Source organism: Sus scrofa, chromosome 17, assembly GCF_054392235.1.
Source record: "Sus scrofa isolate SSC_HxYL_T2T_F1_AM1 chromosome 17, Sscrofa_HxYL_maternal_Yorkshire_Landrace_v2.0, whole genome shotgun sequence".
Taxonomy (NCBI): Eukaryota; Metazoa; Chordata; class Mammalia; order Artiodactyla; family Suidae; genus Sus; species Sus scrofa.
In genome coordinates, this window is record NC_139399.1 from 6972898 (window position 1) to 6992667 (window position 19770).

At 37.6% G+C, this 19770-nt stretch overlaps 1 protein-coding gene across 1 annotated transcript in view; it reads left to right on the forward strand.

Annotated features, from left to right (window-relative positions):
* LOC110258846 (ankyrin repeat domain-containing protein 26) overlaps positions 1–19770 on the forward strand; it is an 82677-nt gene that overhangs the window by 39286 nt on the left and 23621 nt on the right. Inside the window, 8 exon segments of the mRNA XM_085004472.1 lie at positions 1206–1376; positions 3878–4045; positions 6088–6121; positions 6901–7042; positions 11687–11900; positions 13625–13808; positions 15195–16136; positions 17811–17963. Of these exon segments, the coding sequence (XP_084860598.1) occupies positions 1206–1376; positions 3878–4045; positions 6088–6121; positions 6901–7042; positions 11687–11900; positions 13625–13808; positions 15195–16136; positions 17811–17963 (2008 nt within the window).

A 19770-nucleotide genomic window follows, 5' to 3' on the forward strand; every position in this document is an offset into this window, starting at 1 on the left:
TCTCTTGTTAAATGTTGCATTTTGTTTGTGTATTATTTTCCTGATTTGGTTGGACTGTGATTATTGGAAGATTATGTGATCCTTTGATGGTATCAAGTTTTCTTGATTTTCCTGTTCCTTAATGTTTTGCATTGCTGTCTTTGCCTTTGAATTCACATTTTCTCTTCCAGTCTTTAATGACTGCCCTCTCCAGTGTGTCTAAGCTTGTACACTTCATTGGTGTGCTGGAAGCTCTCTGCTGGAAATCTGAATTTCCACAAAGGCTCTCTAATCTATGGGTGATTATCTACAGCAATGTTTCCAGGAGTTCCATTGATATGGCTCAGTGCGGCTGGAGCCAATTCATGGGGCAGGCAGTGTCCACTGCTGGGGTGGGGTCTGTGTGTCTGTTACTCAGGATACAGGTATGCGGGACTCTTTGCAGGCCCCTTGGTGTCTGGTGCTGGATCCTGTAACTCCTGCAAACCACTTTGGTCCATGGATAGATTCCACATTGGGATGGAGTAGGAAGTACATGATGAGGCACCTCTTTTTCAGCCATGATGCTGCCTTCACCCCAACATATGGGTGTTTTAAAAGTAAATATTTCTTCCTCAAGATATTTCCTTGATTCTTCATGTGCCCTGTGATATTTTTAAAAAATCATTTGAAGTAAACATTGTTATGTTTAAAGCAAAGAACATGCAGTACAAGTCTAAATATTCTCCCATATCTAAGTGCCATTTCTTTGAGACACTGAACTCCAGCTTTTTAGTGTAACATTTGTGGTTCTTCGGACATTCTTGGCAGACTCATCTCTCTGCTTGCTTCCATGTAACTTGTACTTTTCCTTCCAATTCCTTAGAAACACCTACATGTCATGTGCCTCATCATTATGCGCCCATTTGCCGCTCTATGTAGAATGACTTTCTCCCATTTCTTTTCCCCATGACTTCCTCTGTTTTATTTTACCTCTTCTTTAAAAATTTCCTTACATTTACTTACAACTCTCTTATGAGAACTCCTGCACATCACATTGTATCATCACTGTAAACTGTCTTTGAACCAAGAATTTGTATTCCCTTGCATTCAGGTGGTACTTCATAACTGTTTTGTGAATCAATAAATGACTTAAAAGGATAAGAATTGGAATTTTACAACAAAGGTTTAACTATGAGTAGAATTTTTAGAAAACATTGGCTTCTTAATGCATCTCTTTTTAAAAGTAACTGTCCTGGCATGCCCATGAACAACGAATGGAAAAAGGAAATTGAGAAAATGATGTCAAAAGAACCTGTGACTCCATCAGTATTGGAGGAGGCTGATTCACTTACTACTGGTTTACTACATGTGAAGAATGACAGCAGCTTAAGTGAAAGAGATCAGGATGATGGCAGGTAAAATCTACAAATTCTTTATTTCTAGGAGAAAAAAGATTAGCAGCGAATACTCTTTCTGGAAATAGATCAGCATAATATAGTATACAAGCCAAGACAAAGGAATGGCCAGCTCTATCAGGTGAATGCTGCTGAAGAGCTAAGATAAGGATGAGTGCCTTTGATTGGAAGTAGTTTCAAGAAATATGCCCCATAGAAGGTGCCCTGGAGTGAATAAGGGTAAACAACTCCTTAGAGAATATTTACTGGCTACAACTGAAAAGGAATGTGGAGTTCAAGGGAATTCTCTTTTCTTTCTTATGTGAAGATGAGTGATTTAGGTTTTGTTTTGTATTGTTTTGTTTTTTAATGTTGCAAATGACCCAGGAGAGGACCTGTTTCTTCAATTTAGTCCTGTTTGCCTTTCTGGCATTGGAAAGCTTATTGATTGTATTCTATTATCTTTACAATAGTGTAGTAACCTAATTGATGGTACCTGGTAATTCACATAGGCTATCTTGAAAATTTTCATTCTCTTTTACTTTGTCAGAACTCACAGATTCTTTCTTCTGCTTCGATTCTGTTGTCAGTGCTCTTCATCGTGATTTGCCTTTTATTCATTTTATTCTTTAGCTCCAAAATTTCTACTTGGTCCTTCTTAATTATTATTTTTTTTTTTTGTCTTTTTAGGGCTGTCCCTGTGGCATAAGGAGGTTCCCAAGCTAGGACTCTAATCTGAGCTGCAGCTGCCGACCTATGCCACAGCCACAGCAATGCCAGATCCCAGCCACATCTGCGACCTATACCACAGCTCATGACAATGTCGGATCCTTGACCCTCTGAGCGAGGCCAGGGATTGAACTTTCAACCTCGTGGTTCCTAGTCAGATTCATTTCCACTGTGCCACTGTGGGAACCCCTAATTACTGTTATTTCTATCTCTCTGTTAACATTTTCATTTCATTTATTATTTTCTGATTTTCTTGGGTTGTCTTTCTGTGTTTTAGCTCCCTGAGTTTCCTTAAAACTGCTCTTTTGGCTCTTTATCATGTAGAACGCAGATCTTCATGTCTTTGGGATTGGTTAGTGGAACATTATTGTGATCCTTTGGTGGTATCATGCTTTCTTGATTTTTCAAGTTCCTTGAAGTCTTGCACTGCTGTCTTTGCCTTTCAAGTAGCAGTCACCTCTCCTAGTCTTTAATAAATGCCCTCTCCAGTGTGTCCAACCTTGTATTTTTTGCCCCAGTGGTGTGCTGGAACTTCTCTGCTGGAAACGTGGATTTCCACAAAGGCTCTCTAATCTACGTAAAGTGTTTCCAGGGGCTTCCTGGAAGTGTCTACGTGTGGCTGGGGCCGGTTCATGGGTCAGGCTGGGTCCAAGGCTGGGATGTGCTCTGTATGTCTCTTATTCAATATACAAGATGGGCAGGACTCTTTCTAGGACCTTTGGTGTCTTCTGATAGATCCTATAACTTCCATGAAGCCAGTTTTGTCCATGGGTGGATTCCCCATTTTGGCTGGCAGGGGAGCAGGTTGAGGTACCTCTTTTTGTAGCGATGATGCCACTGTCACCCCAGAATGTGGATGTTATAAAAGTAACTTTTCCACCTCAAGTCATTTCCTTGATTGCTTTTTTCAGGTTATATGTGCCCTGTGCTATTTTTTTTGTTTGTTTGTTTTGTTTTGTTTTGTTTTTGTTTTTTTGCTATTTCTTGGGCTGCTCTCACGGCATATGGAGGTTCCCGGGCTAGGGGTCGAATCGGAGCTGTAGCTGCCAGCCTACGCCAGAGCCACAGCAACGCAGGATCCGAGCTGCGTCTGCGAACTACACCACAGCTCACGGCAATGCCGAAACCTTGACCCACTGAGCAAGGGCAGGGATCGAACCCGCAACCTCATGGTTCCTAGTCGGATTTGTTAACCACTGCGCCACGACGGGAACTCCTATTTTTAAAAAAATCATTTAAATTAAGCATTATTACACTTTGAAACAAAAGAAAATATAGTATAAAACTAAATATTACTCCCATGTCTGAATCATTTGTTTTAACTATTGAACTCTAGATTTTTAGTGTAACATTTGAGGTTCTTCAGAATGTCTTTCCAGACCCATCTCTCTACTCATGTCCATGTATTTTGTGCTTCACCATCCAAGTTCCCTGGAAACACCTAGATGTCATGTTCCTAATCATTGTGCTCACATTCTAATCTCTAAGTAGAAAGAGTTTCTCCCATTTCTCTTCTTCATGATCTCCTCTGTTTAATTTCACCTCCTCTCTAAAACCTTCCTTAGAGTCCCTCACAACTCTTACGTATCACATTGTATCATCATTGTAAACTGTCTTTGAAGCAAGAGTTTGTGTTTCCTTGAATACGGTTGGTACTGCATAGCAATTTTTTTTTGAATTAATAAATTACTTAAGGTGGATAAGAGTAGGAATTTTACAAACATTGTTTTTTATTCTTTGTCAGTCAAATTATTAGACAACATTGTCTTTAAAATGGATTTTTTTTAAAGCAGCAGTTCTGGCATGCATATGAAAGAAGTATGGAAAAATGAAAGAGAAAAATGGTCATCAAAAGGACCTGTGATTCCACCAATATTTGAGAAGGCTGATTCACTGCCTATTGATTTACTACACGTGAATGATGACAGAAGCTTAAGTGAAAGAGATCAGGATGATGGCAGGTAAAATTTACAAGTTCTTTATTTCTAGGCGAAAAAAAGATTAGCATTGACTACTTTTTCTAGGAATAGAACAGCATAATATAATATGCGTGCTCAATTATTTCACTTGAACACTGCTGAATGGCTAAGATGAGGATGAGTGCCTTTGACTGGAAGTAGTTTCAGTGGCCCCATGGAAGCTACACTGGAGTGAATATGAGTAAACAACTCCTTAGAGAATATTGACTGGGAAAAGGGGTAGAGAACCTTGTGATAACTGAAGAGGAATGTGGAGTTCAAGGGAGTTTTCTTTCTTATGTTAAGATGGGTATTTCAGGAGTATTTTTGTCTGTAGGAAATGATCTGGTAGAGGACGTTTACATTTGCAACATGAGAAAGCTTATTGGTTGTATTCCATTGCCTTTAAAATAGTATGGTGAACTAACTGCACAATCCTTCTGTTCATGTAGTTTAATGCTAAGGATTTGTTCACTGGCTGTGAAGTGTAATATACTTAAATAATTGAATATGCAGATGATTACTTAGAAGTTGTACTATCATACATATGTACTGAAATTATATAATCATAAATATGCAAACATCTAGGCCACACTGAATAGGATTTAATAATTCCTTGAGGATTCTAGATATTACAGGGTCTTTGCATCACTGATTTTGTGAGGTACTCTAAAACATCAGACTATGTTAACTTCATAATTGTTTGGATTCTAGGGAATAAGGGAAGATTTTGTTTAGAAACAACAGACAAGTAAACTATATAACAAGTCTATTGCAGATTACCACTTTTGGATGATAAAGTTCTAAATGGCATAAGCCATGCTTCCTGTGCCAAAACTGTCTTTTGACAGATATTGTTTGCTCAATAAAGATATAGTAAATGCATGAATAAACAGCTGAATGGGTGAATTAATGCCTGCTGATGAACTTCTTTTGAGAAAGCAAATCTTCATTGAAAGTAGATCTCTAGGAGTTCCTGTCATGGTGCAGTGTTTAACAAACCCAACCAGGAGCCGTGAGGTTGCAGGTTCAATCCCTGGCCTCACTCAGTGGGTTAAGGATCTGGCATTGCTGTGAGCTGTGATGTAGGTCACAGATACAGCTCAGATCCCATGTTGCTGTGGCTCTGGTGTAGACCAGAGGCTACAGCACCAATTAGACCCCTAGCCTGGCAACCTCCATATGCTGTGGGTGTGGCCCTAGAAAAGACAAAAAATAAAAAATAAAAATAAATTTAAAAAATGATTTCTAATACTGCCTAGGTCTAAAGTCTTTTTATTTTTAAAAACATGAGCAAGATTCAGAAATCATTTGTAATTATAGCTAGACATGGCATAATAATATAGGTTAATTTGCTATCCTATGACTTTAAAACACTTAAAAATAAATATTACTGTCTCAGCCTGCTCTAAAACACAAGTGTTGAAGGTTTCCTGGGTTTGAAATCTGGGTCTGTTACTAAAGAGCTATCCAGGTTTGGGCAAGTTGCTTAGCCTCTCTGTGCCTCATTTTCTCTCTGTGTAAAGTACCTATTGTATTACCTATCTCCCAGAATTGTTGTGAGGATTAAAATGCCTTTTAGACCCATAAAGTGCTTATAACAATGCATGGTAGTTGCTTCGTTAGTCCTTAAAAAATGAATACCATGATTTTTAAAAGGGTTTCTTTCAGAAAGTCTTAAGCGATATTTTCCAAATCGGTTAGCTTTTATTACAACAAAATAATAGCTAGCTTTCATTTAAAATGACAACAGAAACCCCTGATATACACCTTCCTAGCACATAATGCAAGTAATGTTATTAATGTTTTCCTCTTGTCAGCTTGATCTAACATTAATGCTTTTGTTAATATTATTATTGGTCTGTTGGCTTTGCCCTTAAATGTTACTCTTTCTATTTATTGTTCAATCCCTTTTGTAGAATCATTATTGCCAATGCAATGATTTTATATAAAAAATGAGTTTAGGTGTTCTTTGTATTTTAAGTATTTAATATTTGCCTGCAAAGAGTGTTTGTTTTTTTTTTTGTTTTTTTTTTTTTTTTCAGGCCTATAAAGAGAACACCTAATGAAGAGAACAAGGTAATGTAAAAAATTAATTATAAAAAATATTATCCTGTAGTAAAAGGTAGTTTATAAAAGGTATAGTAGAGGGAGTTGCTGTGTGGTGCAGTGTGTTAAGGATCCAGTGTTGCTGTTGCATAGGATGTAGCTGAGGCTCAGATGTGACACCTGGCCCAGAACCTTCCACATGCCATGCATGCAGCCACAAAAAAAAAAAGAAAAAAAAAAAAAGAAAAAGGAAAAGTAGAGAGGAGTTCATTTGCAGCCCAGCAGGTTAAGGACTCAGCATTTTCACAGCTACAGCTCTGGTTGCTGTGATGGAATGGGTTTGATCCCTGGCCAGGAATTTCCACATACTGTGGGAAGGATTGAAAAAAAAAAAAAAAAGAAAATCTTGCTTTGTTGCAGAGAGTTCCTGTTGTGGCTCAGTGCTGTCCCTGTGAGGATGCAGGTTCAATCACTGGCCCCACTCAGTGGGTGAAGGGTCCAACTTTTCCACAAGGTGCAGCATAGGTTGCAGATGTGACTCAGATCCCTCTTGCCCTGGCTGTGGCATAGGCCTGTAGCTGCCACTCTCATTTGACTCCTAGCCCGGGTACATCCATACACTATGGCGTGGCTGGAAAAACAAACAAAAGTTTAGAAACATTATTAATAAGGTTATCCTTTCCATAAAAGTTTTTTTAAAGAAGTATCTATGTTTTTGCTTTCATAAAATATGGATATTTATCATCTCTGTACACCTATTTTTTATAAATATTTGGGAGACATTGTGAAAGATTATTATTTATTTGTAGGTCAAAGAGCAAATTAATTCTGTGGATGACTTTGATGACTTAACTCAGTTACCTGAAACAGCTTCCAAGGATCGTGAGTTGCTTTCCTCTAAATCTATGAATGCTATGTTGCTAATTGAACAACTTGGCACGGAGTGTAAAGGTAGGCCTGTTGTATACATAGAAAGCCTTTTTGTGTATAGTGTAGTAATACATACATAGCTTGTCTAGTACTGTACATGGACTACAGGTATGTTATTGTGCTGTCTGTCTCAGAAAAATGATTTACATAATGAGTTATTATATGCTCTCAGGCAAAGGGCTGTGATAATTCCCACTCACTGCGCTTTTGTGATTCTCCTTTTCTCCTGGGCCTTCACCCAAGGTCCGGTTATCATTTCCCTCCTAGAATACTGAAGTGCATGACTTCCGTCACTTCCCTCCTAGAATATTTGGGTAACCTGGGAACTTTTTTCCTTGCCACTCCATCTCCTGAAACCATAATTACTGTGTATTTGGAAAATGTTGGCCTTATCATGGTACCCCCTTGCTTAAAATCCAGTTGCTGCTTCTCTTTGCTGTCTGGTTAAAGCCACAGTCCCTTAACTTTATCTTGTGCCCATTTTATAGCCTTCTTTCCCCATGAATTTTAGAATCAGTTTGTCAGTTTCTTTAAGAATAATCTGATCATCTACTGGAAATTAGTTTTGGATTATGTTGAATTGACAGATTTATTTGGGGGAGAATTGACTTCTTAATAACAATGTTGAATTTTCAACCCTTAAACAATTGTTTTTCTCCATTTATAGAGACCTTTCTTCCTTGATTTTCTCAGGAATATTTTGTCATTTTTAGTGTATGGATTTTTCCATCTTTTATGAGAGTAACTGGATTTCTTTTTTCTCGGTGCAGTTGTAGTATATTTTAAATTTTAATTTCTGAGTGTTTATTCTGATTATAGAATTAGAGTTGGTTTCTGTGACTCAATTCTGAGTCCTCCAACTTTACTGAACTCATGTTATTATTAGTCCTAGTGGATTTTTGTAGATTCTCTCAGATTTTCTAAATAAGCAAAGGTTGTCAGGGTTTTTCATTCTTAAACTACTATCTGACTAAAGAGAGTTCATATTTAAGACTTGCAGCCAGCACATTCTCTGTCCATCTAATCAGCTCTGCCATTGAGCCATGGCACATAACCACAGACAACAGGTGAATTAATGGACACGGCTGCAGTTCAGAACTTTATTTACCAAAGCAAGCAGCCTGGCCCAGAAGGTGGAATTAACTGACTCCTATTACGTAGCCATGTTGCCTGCTGGTTAGCAGACAGTTTTACTTCTTCATTTCCCCTCCAATGCCTTCTGTTTCTTTATTTTGATCCATTGCACTGGCTGGAAACTCTAATATTGTGCTGCATAGGAGTAGAAGAAGCTCTTCCTGTTTGTTCCTTAACTCCTGGGAAGATCATTCAGTTCTTCTTCATTACAATATGATATCAACTGTGGGATACTGATAGCTCTTTATCACATAGAAGTTCCCTTGTATTCCTAGGTTGCTGGAGGTTTTTTATCAGGAAAAGAGGTTGAGTTTTGTCAAGTGGCTCTTTCATCTACTGTTATGGTCCCAGGATGTTTCTTTTTCAGTTGGTTCATGTGGTGATTAACATTAATAGATTTTTAAATGTTAAAACAACCCTGCATTCTTGGGACACACCCCATTTGGTCATGATGAATTATCCTTTTAATGTGTTTTCAGATTTAATTTGTTTTTTGTTTTGTTTTGTTTTGTTTTGTTGGTCTTTTTGAGTGCTTCACCCATGGCATATGGAAGTTCCCAGGCTAGGGGTCAAAGCAGAGCTCCAGTACAGGCCTATGCCACAGCCACAGCAATGTGAGATCTGACTGGCTTCCACAACCTATGTCTCAGCTTCCAGCAACGGTGGATCCTTAACCCACTGAGCAAGACCAGGGATCAAACCCACATCCTCAGGGATATTTGTCTCAGTCTTAACCCACTGAACCACAATGAGAATTCCTGTTTATTTTTAATTTAGAATTTTACCTCCATTTTCATGACATAGTTTTCTTTCTTCCAAGACCCTTGTCTGGTCTTGGTTTCAGGATAATACTAATTTTATAGAATGCTTTGGAACATATTTCTCATCTTCATTTTTTGAAGAGAGTTTATGTGGCATTAATATTTTTTTCTTTTACTTTTTCTTTCTTTTTTTTTTTTCTTTCATTCTTTTACATATGGAAGTTCCCAGGCTCAGGGCAATGCTGGGTCCTTAACCCACTGAGTGAGGCCAGGGGTCAAACCTGCATCCTCATGGATACTAGTTAAATCTGTTACCACTGAACCACAACAGGAAATCCTGGAATTGTTATTTCTTACTCAAATGTATGTTAGAATTCATCAGTGTAGCTATTTGGACCTGGAATTTTCTTTGTGGAAAGGAGTTTACCTAGAACTTTCATTTGTGTTTTAGATTCAGGGCTCTTTAGCTTATTTTTTTCTTTCTTCCATCCTTCCTCCCTCCTTCTCTCCTTCCTTCCTATCTTTCTATCTCTCTCTCTTTCTCTTTCTTTCTTTTCTTTCTTTTTTTCCTCTTTCTTTCTTTCTTTCTTTCCTTTCTTTCTTTCTTTCTTTCTTTCTTTCTTTCTTTCTTTCTTTCTTTCTTTCTTTCTTTCTTTCTCTTTCCTTCCTTCTTCCTTCTTCCTTCCTTCTTCCTTCTTCCTTCCTTCCTTCCTTCTTTCTCCTTTTAGGGTCCCACCCAGGGCTTATGGAAATTCCCAGGCCAAGGGGCTGATTCAGAGCCACAGATGCCAGCCTTTGCCACAGCCATAGCAACACTGGATCTGAGCCACATCTGCAGCGTCCACGGCAGCTGACAGCAGTTCCAGATCCTTAACCCACTGAACAAGGCCAGGCATAAAACCTGCATCATTATGGATACTATTCAGTTTCTGACCCACTGAGCAACAATGGCAACTCCTATTTGTTCTTTCTTGATTGAGCATTGGTAATTTCTCTTTCAAGCAAGTTACTCATGTCATCCGAGTTTTCAATTTTATTTACATAAGGTTTATAATATTACCCTGCCTTTCCATTGATATTTGTAGAATCTGTAGCAATATCATGTTAGCCATTTTGGAAATTGGTAATTTGTGCATTCCCTCACCTTTTTTTTCCTCACCAGCCTGGCTAGGTGTTTCTCACTTTTATTCATCCCCTGAAAACATTTGGTTTCATCGATATTTACACATTGTCTTATTTGTTTTCTTTCTCATTGAGTTTTGTCTTTGATGTTTATTGTTTCCTTTCTTCTGCCTGCTTGGGTTTAGTTTGCTTTTTTTCTAATTTTGCATGGTGGAGCCCAAGGTCATTGATTTGAGACTTTTCTTCCTTGGTAATATAGACATGCAGTACTATAAATTTTCATGTAAGTAAGCAGCATTTCATAAATTGTAGTGTGATGTGTTTTCATTTTTGTTCAGTCTAAAATACTTTGCAACTCCTCTTTTCATTGCGTCTTTGACTCGAGGGTTATTTAGATGTGTGCTATTTAGTTTCTGAATATTTGAGTGTTTTCCAGAGATAGGTTTGTTCTTGATTTACAATTTGATTGCTTGGTAGTCAGAGAACATACTTAGTATGACTTTGATCTTTTTGACTTACTCCTTTTGTTACGATTTATTTTATGCCCCAGAATAGAGTCCTTTCTGGGAAGTGTTCTATGGCTACTTGTAAAGAATGTTGATGTTCAAGTCTTAATATCTCCATGCCGATTTTCTGCCTGTCTTTTCTATCACTTACTTGAGTGAGGGGTAATGAAATCTCAGACTATGATCACAAATTTGTCTGTTTCTCTTTGCAATTCTCTCAATTTTTGCTTCATGGTTTTTTAAAATGATTTTTCGTGTATTTTTCATCAATTAATTCCCTTTTTGGCCATGCCTGTGGCATAAGGAAGTCCCCAGGCCAGGGATAAAACCCACATCACAGCAGCAACCTGAGACACTGCAGTGACAATCCTTAAACCACTCACCACCAGGGAACTCCCTCTCCTCTCATGTTCTGACCTAAGATCTCCATCTGCTTTGCTTTCACCAAACTCTCAGCATCATCCCTTCAACTTAGGGAGCCTGGTGGCCTCCACTTCAGTCCTTCTCCCTGTGTCATGACCTGAAAATTCTCTCAAGGCAGTGAGCTGGGATGTTTTTGGGCTAATAAGCTCATGTGTTTTCAGGGATCATTGTCCTTCATTGCCTGAAGCCCTGTGTCTTGAATGTCATTTTTAGTGTATTCTGTTTGTTTTGCTTTTGCTTATTTCAGGTAGGAGGATAAATTGGTACCTGTTCCTCTGTTCCTCTGTCTTGGCTAGAATCAGATTGCAGGAGCATGTGGGCATGTGCTGCAGACTGTCTGCAGTGTTCTTCTTCCTCCTTTGCTCCGTGCTTCCTGTTCAGCCTTCTTGTCTCAGTGTAGCCATCCCTTCCTTCGGGAAATCTTCCCTGACCCAGTCTACGTCACATTTTGTGATGTGAGCCTAGAACTCTCTTGTCTTATAGTACCTATCTGAGTTTATCATTATGTGTCTTTCTCTTCTGCTAGACTTTAAGCTAAACAAGAGCCAGTGGTCTTATCTGTTTTATCTGCTGAGCTTAATATCATGCCTTCCACATTGTAGCTACTCAATATGTATCTGTTCAAGGTACAGATGTGTGAATGTACAAAGTACATGGTCCTTTATCTACAAAAATAATTCTTATATTTTATTTCCCTCTTTCTTTTCTTCTGAATGCAGATTCTGTTAGCGTATTGAAAAAGCAGGATTCAGTTCTTTCAGATGACAGTTTACTAGAGATTAAAAAAAGCCACTATGAACTACTTACAGGAAAAATTAAAAAAATGAAAAGTAAGATCATTGGGTTACGAACGGAGCTATCAGAAGCAAAAGAAGTGAAATCACAGTTAGAACACCAAATACTGGGGTGGCAACAAGAGTTCTACAGTTTGAGGTACCGAGCATCTTGGTTTTAATATTTGAAGACATATTTGAACTATTTTTATTTACTTTCATGATGCATACGTCGAAGCAAAGTTTTATAATTGCTAACTTACCTTCCAGGATTTATATGGGTGAAAACATCATTAGTATTGTGGAATATGGAATTCTTAGAAATAATACAGCAAGTTCTTAACAGTGAAAACTTGTAACAATTTAATGTATTTTTTCTAAATCATCATTTTCATGACCATACTGAAGTCCACCTTATGAAAACCTCATTGCTTATTTAACTGATTGAATTTTGGTTGTTTTTCATTTTTCTGTATTATACTTAATGCTCCAAAAGAACATCTTCTATAAATTCATGTCTTCATTTCTGATTATTTATTTTGAGTAAATTCTTTAATTTTGTATTATTTGGTTAAAGTATAAGAACTTTTTAAACATCTTCGATGCATATTTCTTTCGGTTCGTTTATTTGTTTCTTCCTTTTTCAGTTGCACTTAGAGCATATGAAACTTCTTAGGTCAGAGATCAAACTGACAATGCCACAGAGATAATCCTTACTCTTAACACATGGTGCCACAGCAGAAACTCCTCGATCCATATTTCTCAGTTTTTCTCAAGGAAGATTACTTTATATCTTGCTTTACATTCCCACACACAGACATATGAAATGGTCATTTTTTCTAAAGACAAATTTTTTTAAATACTTTTGCAATTTTCTTATGTGTGGATGGAGAAAAGATAAAATTGAAAGTGACTATGGATTAATCTATTCAACATCATTCTCTTACACAGATAAAGTTAAAGGATCTATGCTGAAAGCGCATATTATTCTTTATTTTTAAATGAATTAATGGGAATCCCATCTTGTTCCAAAAAGGGTTTAAAATGATTTATTAAGTAGATAATAATCAACAAGATAAGTTGAAAGGGTTTCAAAAGGAAAAACGTAAAAAGTGTAGGGCAGGGAGTTCCTGCTGTGGCACAGCAGGTTATGGATCTGCCATTGTCTCTGGAGTGCCACAGTTCGATCCCTGGCCTGGTGCAGTAGTTAATTAAGGGTCGGGTGTTGCCCTAGCTGTGACATAGGTCATTGCTGCAGGTCAGACTTGATCCCTGGTCCAGGAACTTCCATATGCTACAGGTGTGCCCCCGCCCTCAAAAAAATGGGAAAAAAGTGTAAGGCCACAGATCTTAGACTCCCTAGCCTGGTTTGGGATTATAGTAATGTGCAGAGAGATGTTCTGTAAAAGACATCTACAGAGGTTAGCTTGCACTATAAATCATTTAGGGGTACCTGTGATAGTTCATGAAGGTTCAATTTCATTTCGAGTTTGCTTGTAAACTTGTTTCTAAATAACACCGTCTCTTTTTACTTAGAAACTAAATTGGCTGTCCTAATGGAACAGGAATTAGGACTATGTGGAGAAAAGGCCAGTTTTCAACTCTAATTTTACTGAATAGCTTCAAAATTTCTTTCCTACACTGTTCATTAGTTGCTATTGGTTAAAACTTACTAAGAAGCAGAACTTTTTTTCATTGCTATGTTTCAAGTGTTTCTATTTCTATGAAGAGACTGAAGTGATGAATTGAAGTATAAGACCTGGAAAGGAAAAAAAAAATGGAGAACATAGACATTTCATTAGTATACTATGAAGAACCAGATCATAAAATGAACCTTTTATTTCCTAACAAAACAAATTTTAAGATAAGCATATTTAACTACAGATGCACCTTAAAACAAGAAGAGGAGAAAAGAAGAAATGTTTATAAGTTATATGAAAAAACTAGGAAGGAGTTAAGAAGAAGAAAAGAAAGATATGATAAAGAAGCTGAAATGAAACAGCAACTTGAACTGACTGTCCAAGCACTGGACATGGAATTGAGGGCGGTGAGAAATAATCTGAACCAGGTAAATTAATCTTTGGTGCAAATTTCACATTTTGAACTCTATTTCACCCACATTATTTATCATATCCCTTTGATATAATATATGTTATTCAAGTTTAAAACAAACAAAAGTGATCTCATCCTAAATATGAACTATGACACAGCTTAAATGATCATTTTCTTGCAATTCTTGGATTCTAGTAGATGCTTTGTATATGTTTTATGAATGGAGGAATGGAAGGTAAATTGAGCTGAATCATTAACATAATAATTGGCATTTTTGGTCCATTCAACAATGTAATCATCTTTTTTTTTTTTCCTTTTTTGGTTGCCCTGCAGCATGTGGAGTTTGCAGGCAGATCCAAGCCACCACAGTTGCAGGTAACAAACCTACATCCTAGCACTGGAGAGACACTGCCAATCCCTTTGAGCCCCAGCGGGAACTCCAAGTAACATTCTTGATTCAAATCCCTGTGTGCATTTTGGTTTTTTGTTTGTTTGTTCTGCTTTGTTGGGGCTGCCCCTACCACATTCCTGGGCCAGGAACTGAACTCACACCATAGCAGTGACCCTAGCCATTTCATGTCTATTACTATTTAAAACATTTTAAAGAGGAATTAACGTTATTGTAGCAGCAAATAATCTCACGATTTTCTAAGAAGCGCTCTATAAATTTTACCTGATTTACCATTAGTGTATTACCATTAGTGAAACTTAAGGCTTCCTTTGTGTTTATATTTATACTACAGAAGTAGTTGTGATATAATGTAGAGGACTCATAGTAGAAACAGAAGACCTGGGGAAAACCCTTCAGCTTGCTTATATGTGTAAGTTCTTCATCCAGAGTTGCCATAGTGAGTTAATTGCTGTTTATGGAAGTTCTTAGTATAGTGACTAGATTTGTCAGTTATCAGTGGATGTAACTCCTATAACTGTAAAAATATTAGGAAAGTGGAATATTTATGAAACATTCTCTGGAAAAAAGTGTTTGGGAAAATCAGTCTGTTCAAACTATGTACAAAGATAACGCTCTTCCTGTGGGGTGGCTGTATAGCTGAGATACCAGATGGAATTCTTCAATGTAGTCAGATGTATTCATCTTTTCTTTTAAGCCTTTTGGCTTTCTTGTAATTCAGAGAAAGGCCTTTCTAATTCTGAGCTTTTTAAAATGCTCTTGTGGTTTCTTTTTTATTCTCTTGGATTCATTGTCTTCAGTTAATTTTTTTTTTTTAATTTTGGGAGATTTCTGCTTGTGTAAAGTCTGAGGGATGTATCCAACTTTCATTTTTTCCTGTTGGATATCCATTTACTGCAGTCTTCTCATGGTATAAATATATAGTCTAGTCTTTGAGAGGAAATCAGGTGTCAATTTGAGTACTAGCTAAAAGTCTCCTTTGTTTTTACCTAGGGTGATGAGAGTCACGAAAAAGCAAAAGAACTGTTGCCTAAAAACCACATGTCACAGAATGAAATTGCCATGTTAAAACACAAAATAGAGGCAGTGGAAAATCATAACCAGGAAATGGAGAAGAAATATTTTATGGACATGAAAATTGTAAAAAAGAAGTATGCTGAAGTTCGAAAGACAATAAAACTTAATGAGGAAACATTAACAAAAATAATCTTGGAACGCAATGAACTGACAGCTGAGAATACAATGCTGAAGTCTGAACTGGAGAATGAAAGACAAAATAAAGAAAGACTGGAAAGGCAAGTTGAATCATACCGCTCTAGATTGGCTGCCACCCATGATCAAGTGCAAAGTCAGACATCAAAAAGAGACCTGGAACTTGCCTTCCAGAGAGGAAGAGATAAGTGCTTACCCTTACAAGATGAAATAAATTTGGATGTGTCTAACCTGAAAGATAATGAGGTGCATTCCCAGCAACTGTCTAAGTCTGAAGGAAAATCCAATGGCCTAGAAACCGAGCTCCATCACGGGAGAGATGCTCTCAGAGAAAAGTCTTTGGTGTTTGAAACTGTACCTGTACAGAGAGACCTAAGCCAAGCACAGTGTCAGAAGGAAATTGAACACATGCCTCCAAGTGAACAAGGCAAAGTGAAGAAGTACATGGACAAACAGGAATCCTCGAAGGGGAGATTATCCCAACTAGAGAGTGAAAACCTCTTGCTGCGACAGCAGCTGGATGACTTGCAAAACAAAAAGGAGAGCCAGCAGAAAAGGGTAATTAACATCCAGGACCAGTTTCAGGATACTGTGAAGAGTCTTCAAGCCAAAAGTGAAAAGCAATATCTGATGCTGGAGGAAAGAAACAAGGAGTTAACTAAGGAATATAGTCACCTAAAAGAGAGTATTAATCAGTATGAAAATGAGGCAATGGAAAGAGAAGTAAGTGTCCAGAAAGAAAGAGAATTGTCAGACTTCCTGAAGGAAAATTTGATGATGGCCACATTTGACTCTAGCTGAATATAAGAAAAATATAGGTTTATATAGGCCATATAGATATTTTATATGTGTGTGTGTGTGTGTGTGTGTGTGTGTGTGTGTGTGTTTAGGCTATAAATTAGCCTGAAAGCATAGCTTGTATCCAGAAACCAAAATTAGACCTGAGAGTGCTTGATGCTGAGTAAAGACAAGATGTCACCTAAGAAATTTTAAGAGATTAAGTTATAAATTGTTAATAGATAGAGACAGATATTAATTTATTCTTACACTGCTAGAATGATAATTTCAGTCGTTACGGTCACTCATTGTCATGTCACGGTGGAGAAGATCAACGCAATGCTCATACCTAGTATGAGTATTTGATATTAATATTCACGTGGACGGATGGCCTTGACAGCCCCATCCAGATTCCCAGATGGACTGAAGTGCAGGTGCTGTGTCTCATAGTGCTTTTCCTTCAGTAGGCTTTCATACCTGTTTCAATGGTACAATGTTATTCATGGTCATTGGAATTAAATTTGGAAATATTTGTCTCAAAACATGTGTTCTTATAATAACCTCTCTACTCTTTAAAGGCATCTGCTTTTCATTAAATCCTCATTTGGGACAAATGTGAGTTTTAACAAAACTGCATTTGATTTAATCTTCCCACTGCTACTGATAATTTACTTTGAACATGTGTACCAATGAGTTGCTCATATTCTCATTTTATGGCTCAATTACTATTATTTGGATATGAGTTTGTCCAGCACAGAACTGTAGCTCTCTGATTGATCAAATTTGCACTGGATTCCTATCCTCAGAGTAATGAGAGGTGACAGGGTTCTTGAGAGGCAGGAACAGAGTGGGTTGAGGCGAGGGCTGTAGGGGCTGTAGTCAGGGAGGCAGGTAGAGGCCAGGTTACCAAAGGGCCCTGAAATCCATGGGCGTGACCTCATTTGAGCACCAAATTGAATCTGTGAGGAACTCTGTTTTGGTTTTGTTTTGTTTTGTTTGAGTTTTATCAAAGTATATTTACAGTGAGAACTCTGAAGTTAATGGAAGCGAGGAGGGAATATGTTCAACAAGGTGGAATTTACCACTACCTGTTAGAATTGTGCACCTATTTTTTTTCTTTTTTTGTTTATTTGTTTGTTTGTTTGTTTGTTTTGAGGTGGGTGCTGCCTTCTGCATGAGTAAATTCCTGGGCAAGGAATCCGGCACACAACACAGCAGTGATCCCAGCCACTGCAATGGCAATACTGGATCCTTAACACACTGGGCCCAAGAGAATGCCTTTATTCTTTTTTATTCTTTCTTTTTTTTTTTTTTCACCTCCATTTCTTTATGAGACTTCAGGAGTTAGTAGAGCTCTGCACATTCATTGGCGGGGTTGGGGGAGTGGGGAGCAGGCCTGAATCTGTCTGCTAATAACTTAATGTCCTGAAGGCAGGAGGGTAACACCTGCTGTATCTTTAACCAAATTCAGTGAGCTGGAAGGTGTGCATGTGAAGGAAAGAAGAAGGTGGATTGATGTCTGTGGTGATAGTTTTCAAAGCACATATATTGGAGTTAACTATTATTAATGTAACTAATAATAAGGTGATTTATAAAATCAGTGACAGAGTATCTTACTAGGTGGTTGTGGAACAACTTCAACAAGAACTGGCTGATTCCCTAAAAAAGCAGTCGCTGTCTGAGGCTTCATTGGAACTCATGTTACGTGATTGTGCTAAATTAGAAGATGAGAGACAGGATTTAAAGAAGAAAGTACATCAAATGACAAGTAAAGTATGTATGAGATTGTTAAATGTTGATGTATAACATAAAAGGCTTTAGGATAGTAATTCCCATGGACAGCTTTCTTTTGTATTTTCTTTACAATTATTTTATTTCCATTTTATTATCTTAATTACACACATTTCTTAAACACTGCTTTTGTTCTGCTCTTTGTATGCTGTATTTTTCTTATTCTATTTCCCCGTGGGAAAGTAGAGAATGATACATCACTCCTCAGAGAAGTTGAGAGACTTTGCTTTTTCTATTCAACAGTACTTTTTAGTGATATCTCTACAACGATGATCAGACAAGCCAGATAAAATCAGAGGAGAATGTTTAATGGAATGATCAAAAAAATTGCAATTTCTTACCTTCACTTTGGTGAAGGGTATGGCATCTGTGTGTATTTATTTTGTGGATTTCAGATTAACTTGTGCAGAGAGGTCATTCTACAAACCAGTTGAAATTAGGCTTTGCCTTTCTTTTCTTTTCAATTGAGCTCTGTTGTTGAAATATGGAGATACTCAGATCTCATGTAGTAGAGAATTAAGAAAATTATCTAGATCCTGCCACTGGATTTTTTTAAAACTTCAGAGACATAATTCATATATCTATAATTCACCCACTTAAATTGTATATTTCAGTATTTCCTATGTTAGAGGGTTATGCTACTATCACAACAATCAAATTTAGCATGTTTCCATCACCCCAAAAAGAAGCCCTGCATCCCTTAGCGATCACCCACAGCTCCCCATCTCCCTCAGCACCAAGCAGGTACCAGGCTAATTTCTCCACAGATGTGCCCATTCTGGGCGTTGCATATAAATGGAATCACATGGTACGTGGTCCTTCATGACTAGTTTTTTTCACTTGACATAAAGTTTTCAAAGTTTTACCATGTTTCAGCCCATTATCAGCACTTCCATTTTGTTCATTGTTGAGCAATACTCTGCTGTATAGTTAAAACATTGATCCTTTCACCAGTCGATGGGCCTTTGTGTGCTTCCACTTTGGGGCTATAAAGAATGCCACTGTAAACATTCATTTTCAAGTTAGGGTGTGGACCTGTGTGGATAATTTCCCTGCTGTTGGATTTTATCCTCTGAGTGAACTGGCTGATTTCACCTGTTCCTGGCCTTTCCTTGTGCTGTCCTTTCTGTCTTTTCAGTTTCTTTTCCTCTCGCCTAATCCTCCATTTATGTGGGCCTGCTCCCAGTCTCTCCTTCTGCAGAAAGCTTGTTTTCTCCATCATTCACCCTGTCCTCTTCAGCTGTTGTCATCTGGTCTGTGCAGGACAACTTAGCTCTTCATTTCACACTGCTTTAACTTGTTGTCATGAGCAATAATCCTGTCTAAGTATACATTTGTCTTTCAGGGAATGTTATGGGATATGCATGGCACCTCTCCTTGCATAAACTGAACATATTTTAGCCTAACAGTTATTAGGATTAGGTTAAGTACTTTATGCCAAACCAATAATTCCTTCTTAGAGATGAAATATAAAATTTTGTTTATTAAATTCTTTTTTAAGCATGAAATATAAGATAAAAACACTTAATCAAGAAGAATTGCTCAAGTGAATGCTCATTTTTCTCCCTCACTATGAAAAAAAAAATTTCTAATTTGCTTTCCTTCATTATGTAGCCAAAACTGGGATTTCCAGATGGAGAGAATTTCACCAATTGTAAAGCTCTGGGGGCAGCAATTCTGATTTTGATAGGCCATAACCTTAATTTTCTCACCCGAGTACTTGCTGGAGCAGCTGGACATAAACAGTTGCTGGGAATAAATTGATTCAGAACTTTGGGAAATATCCATG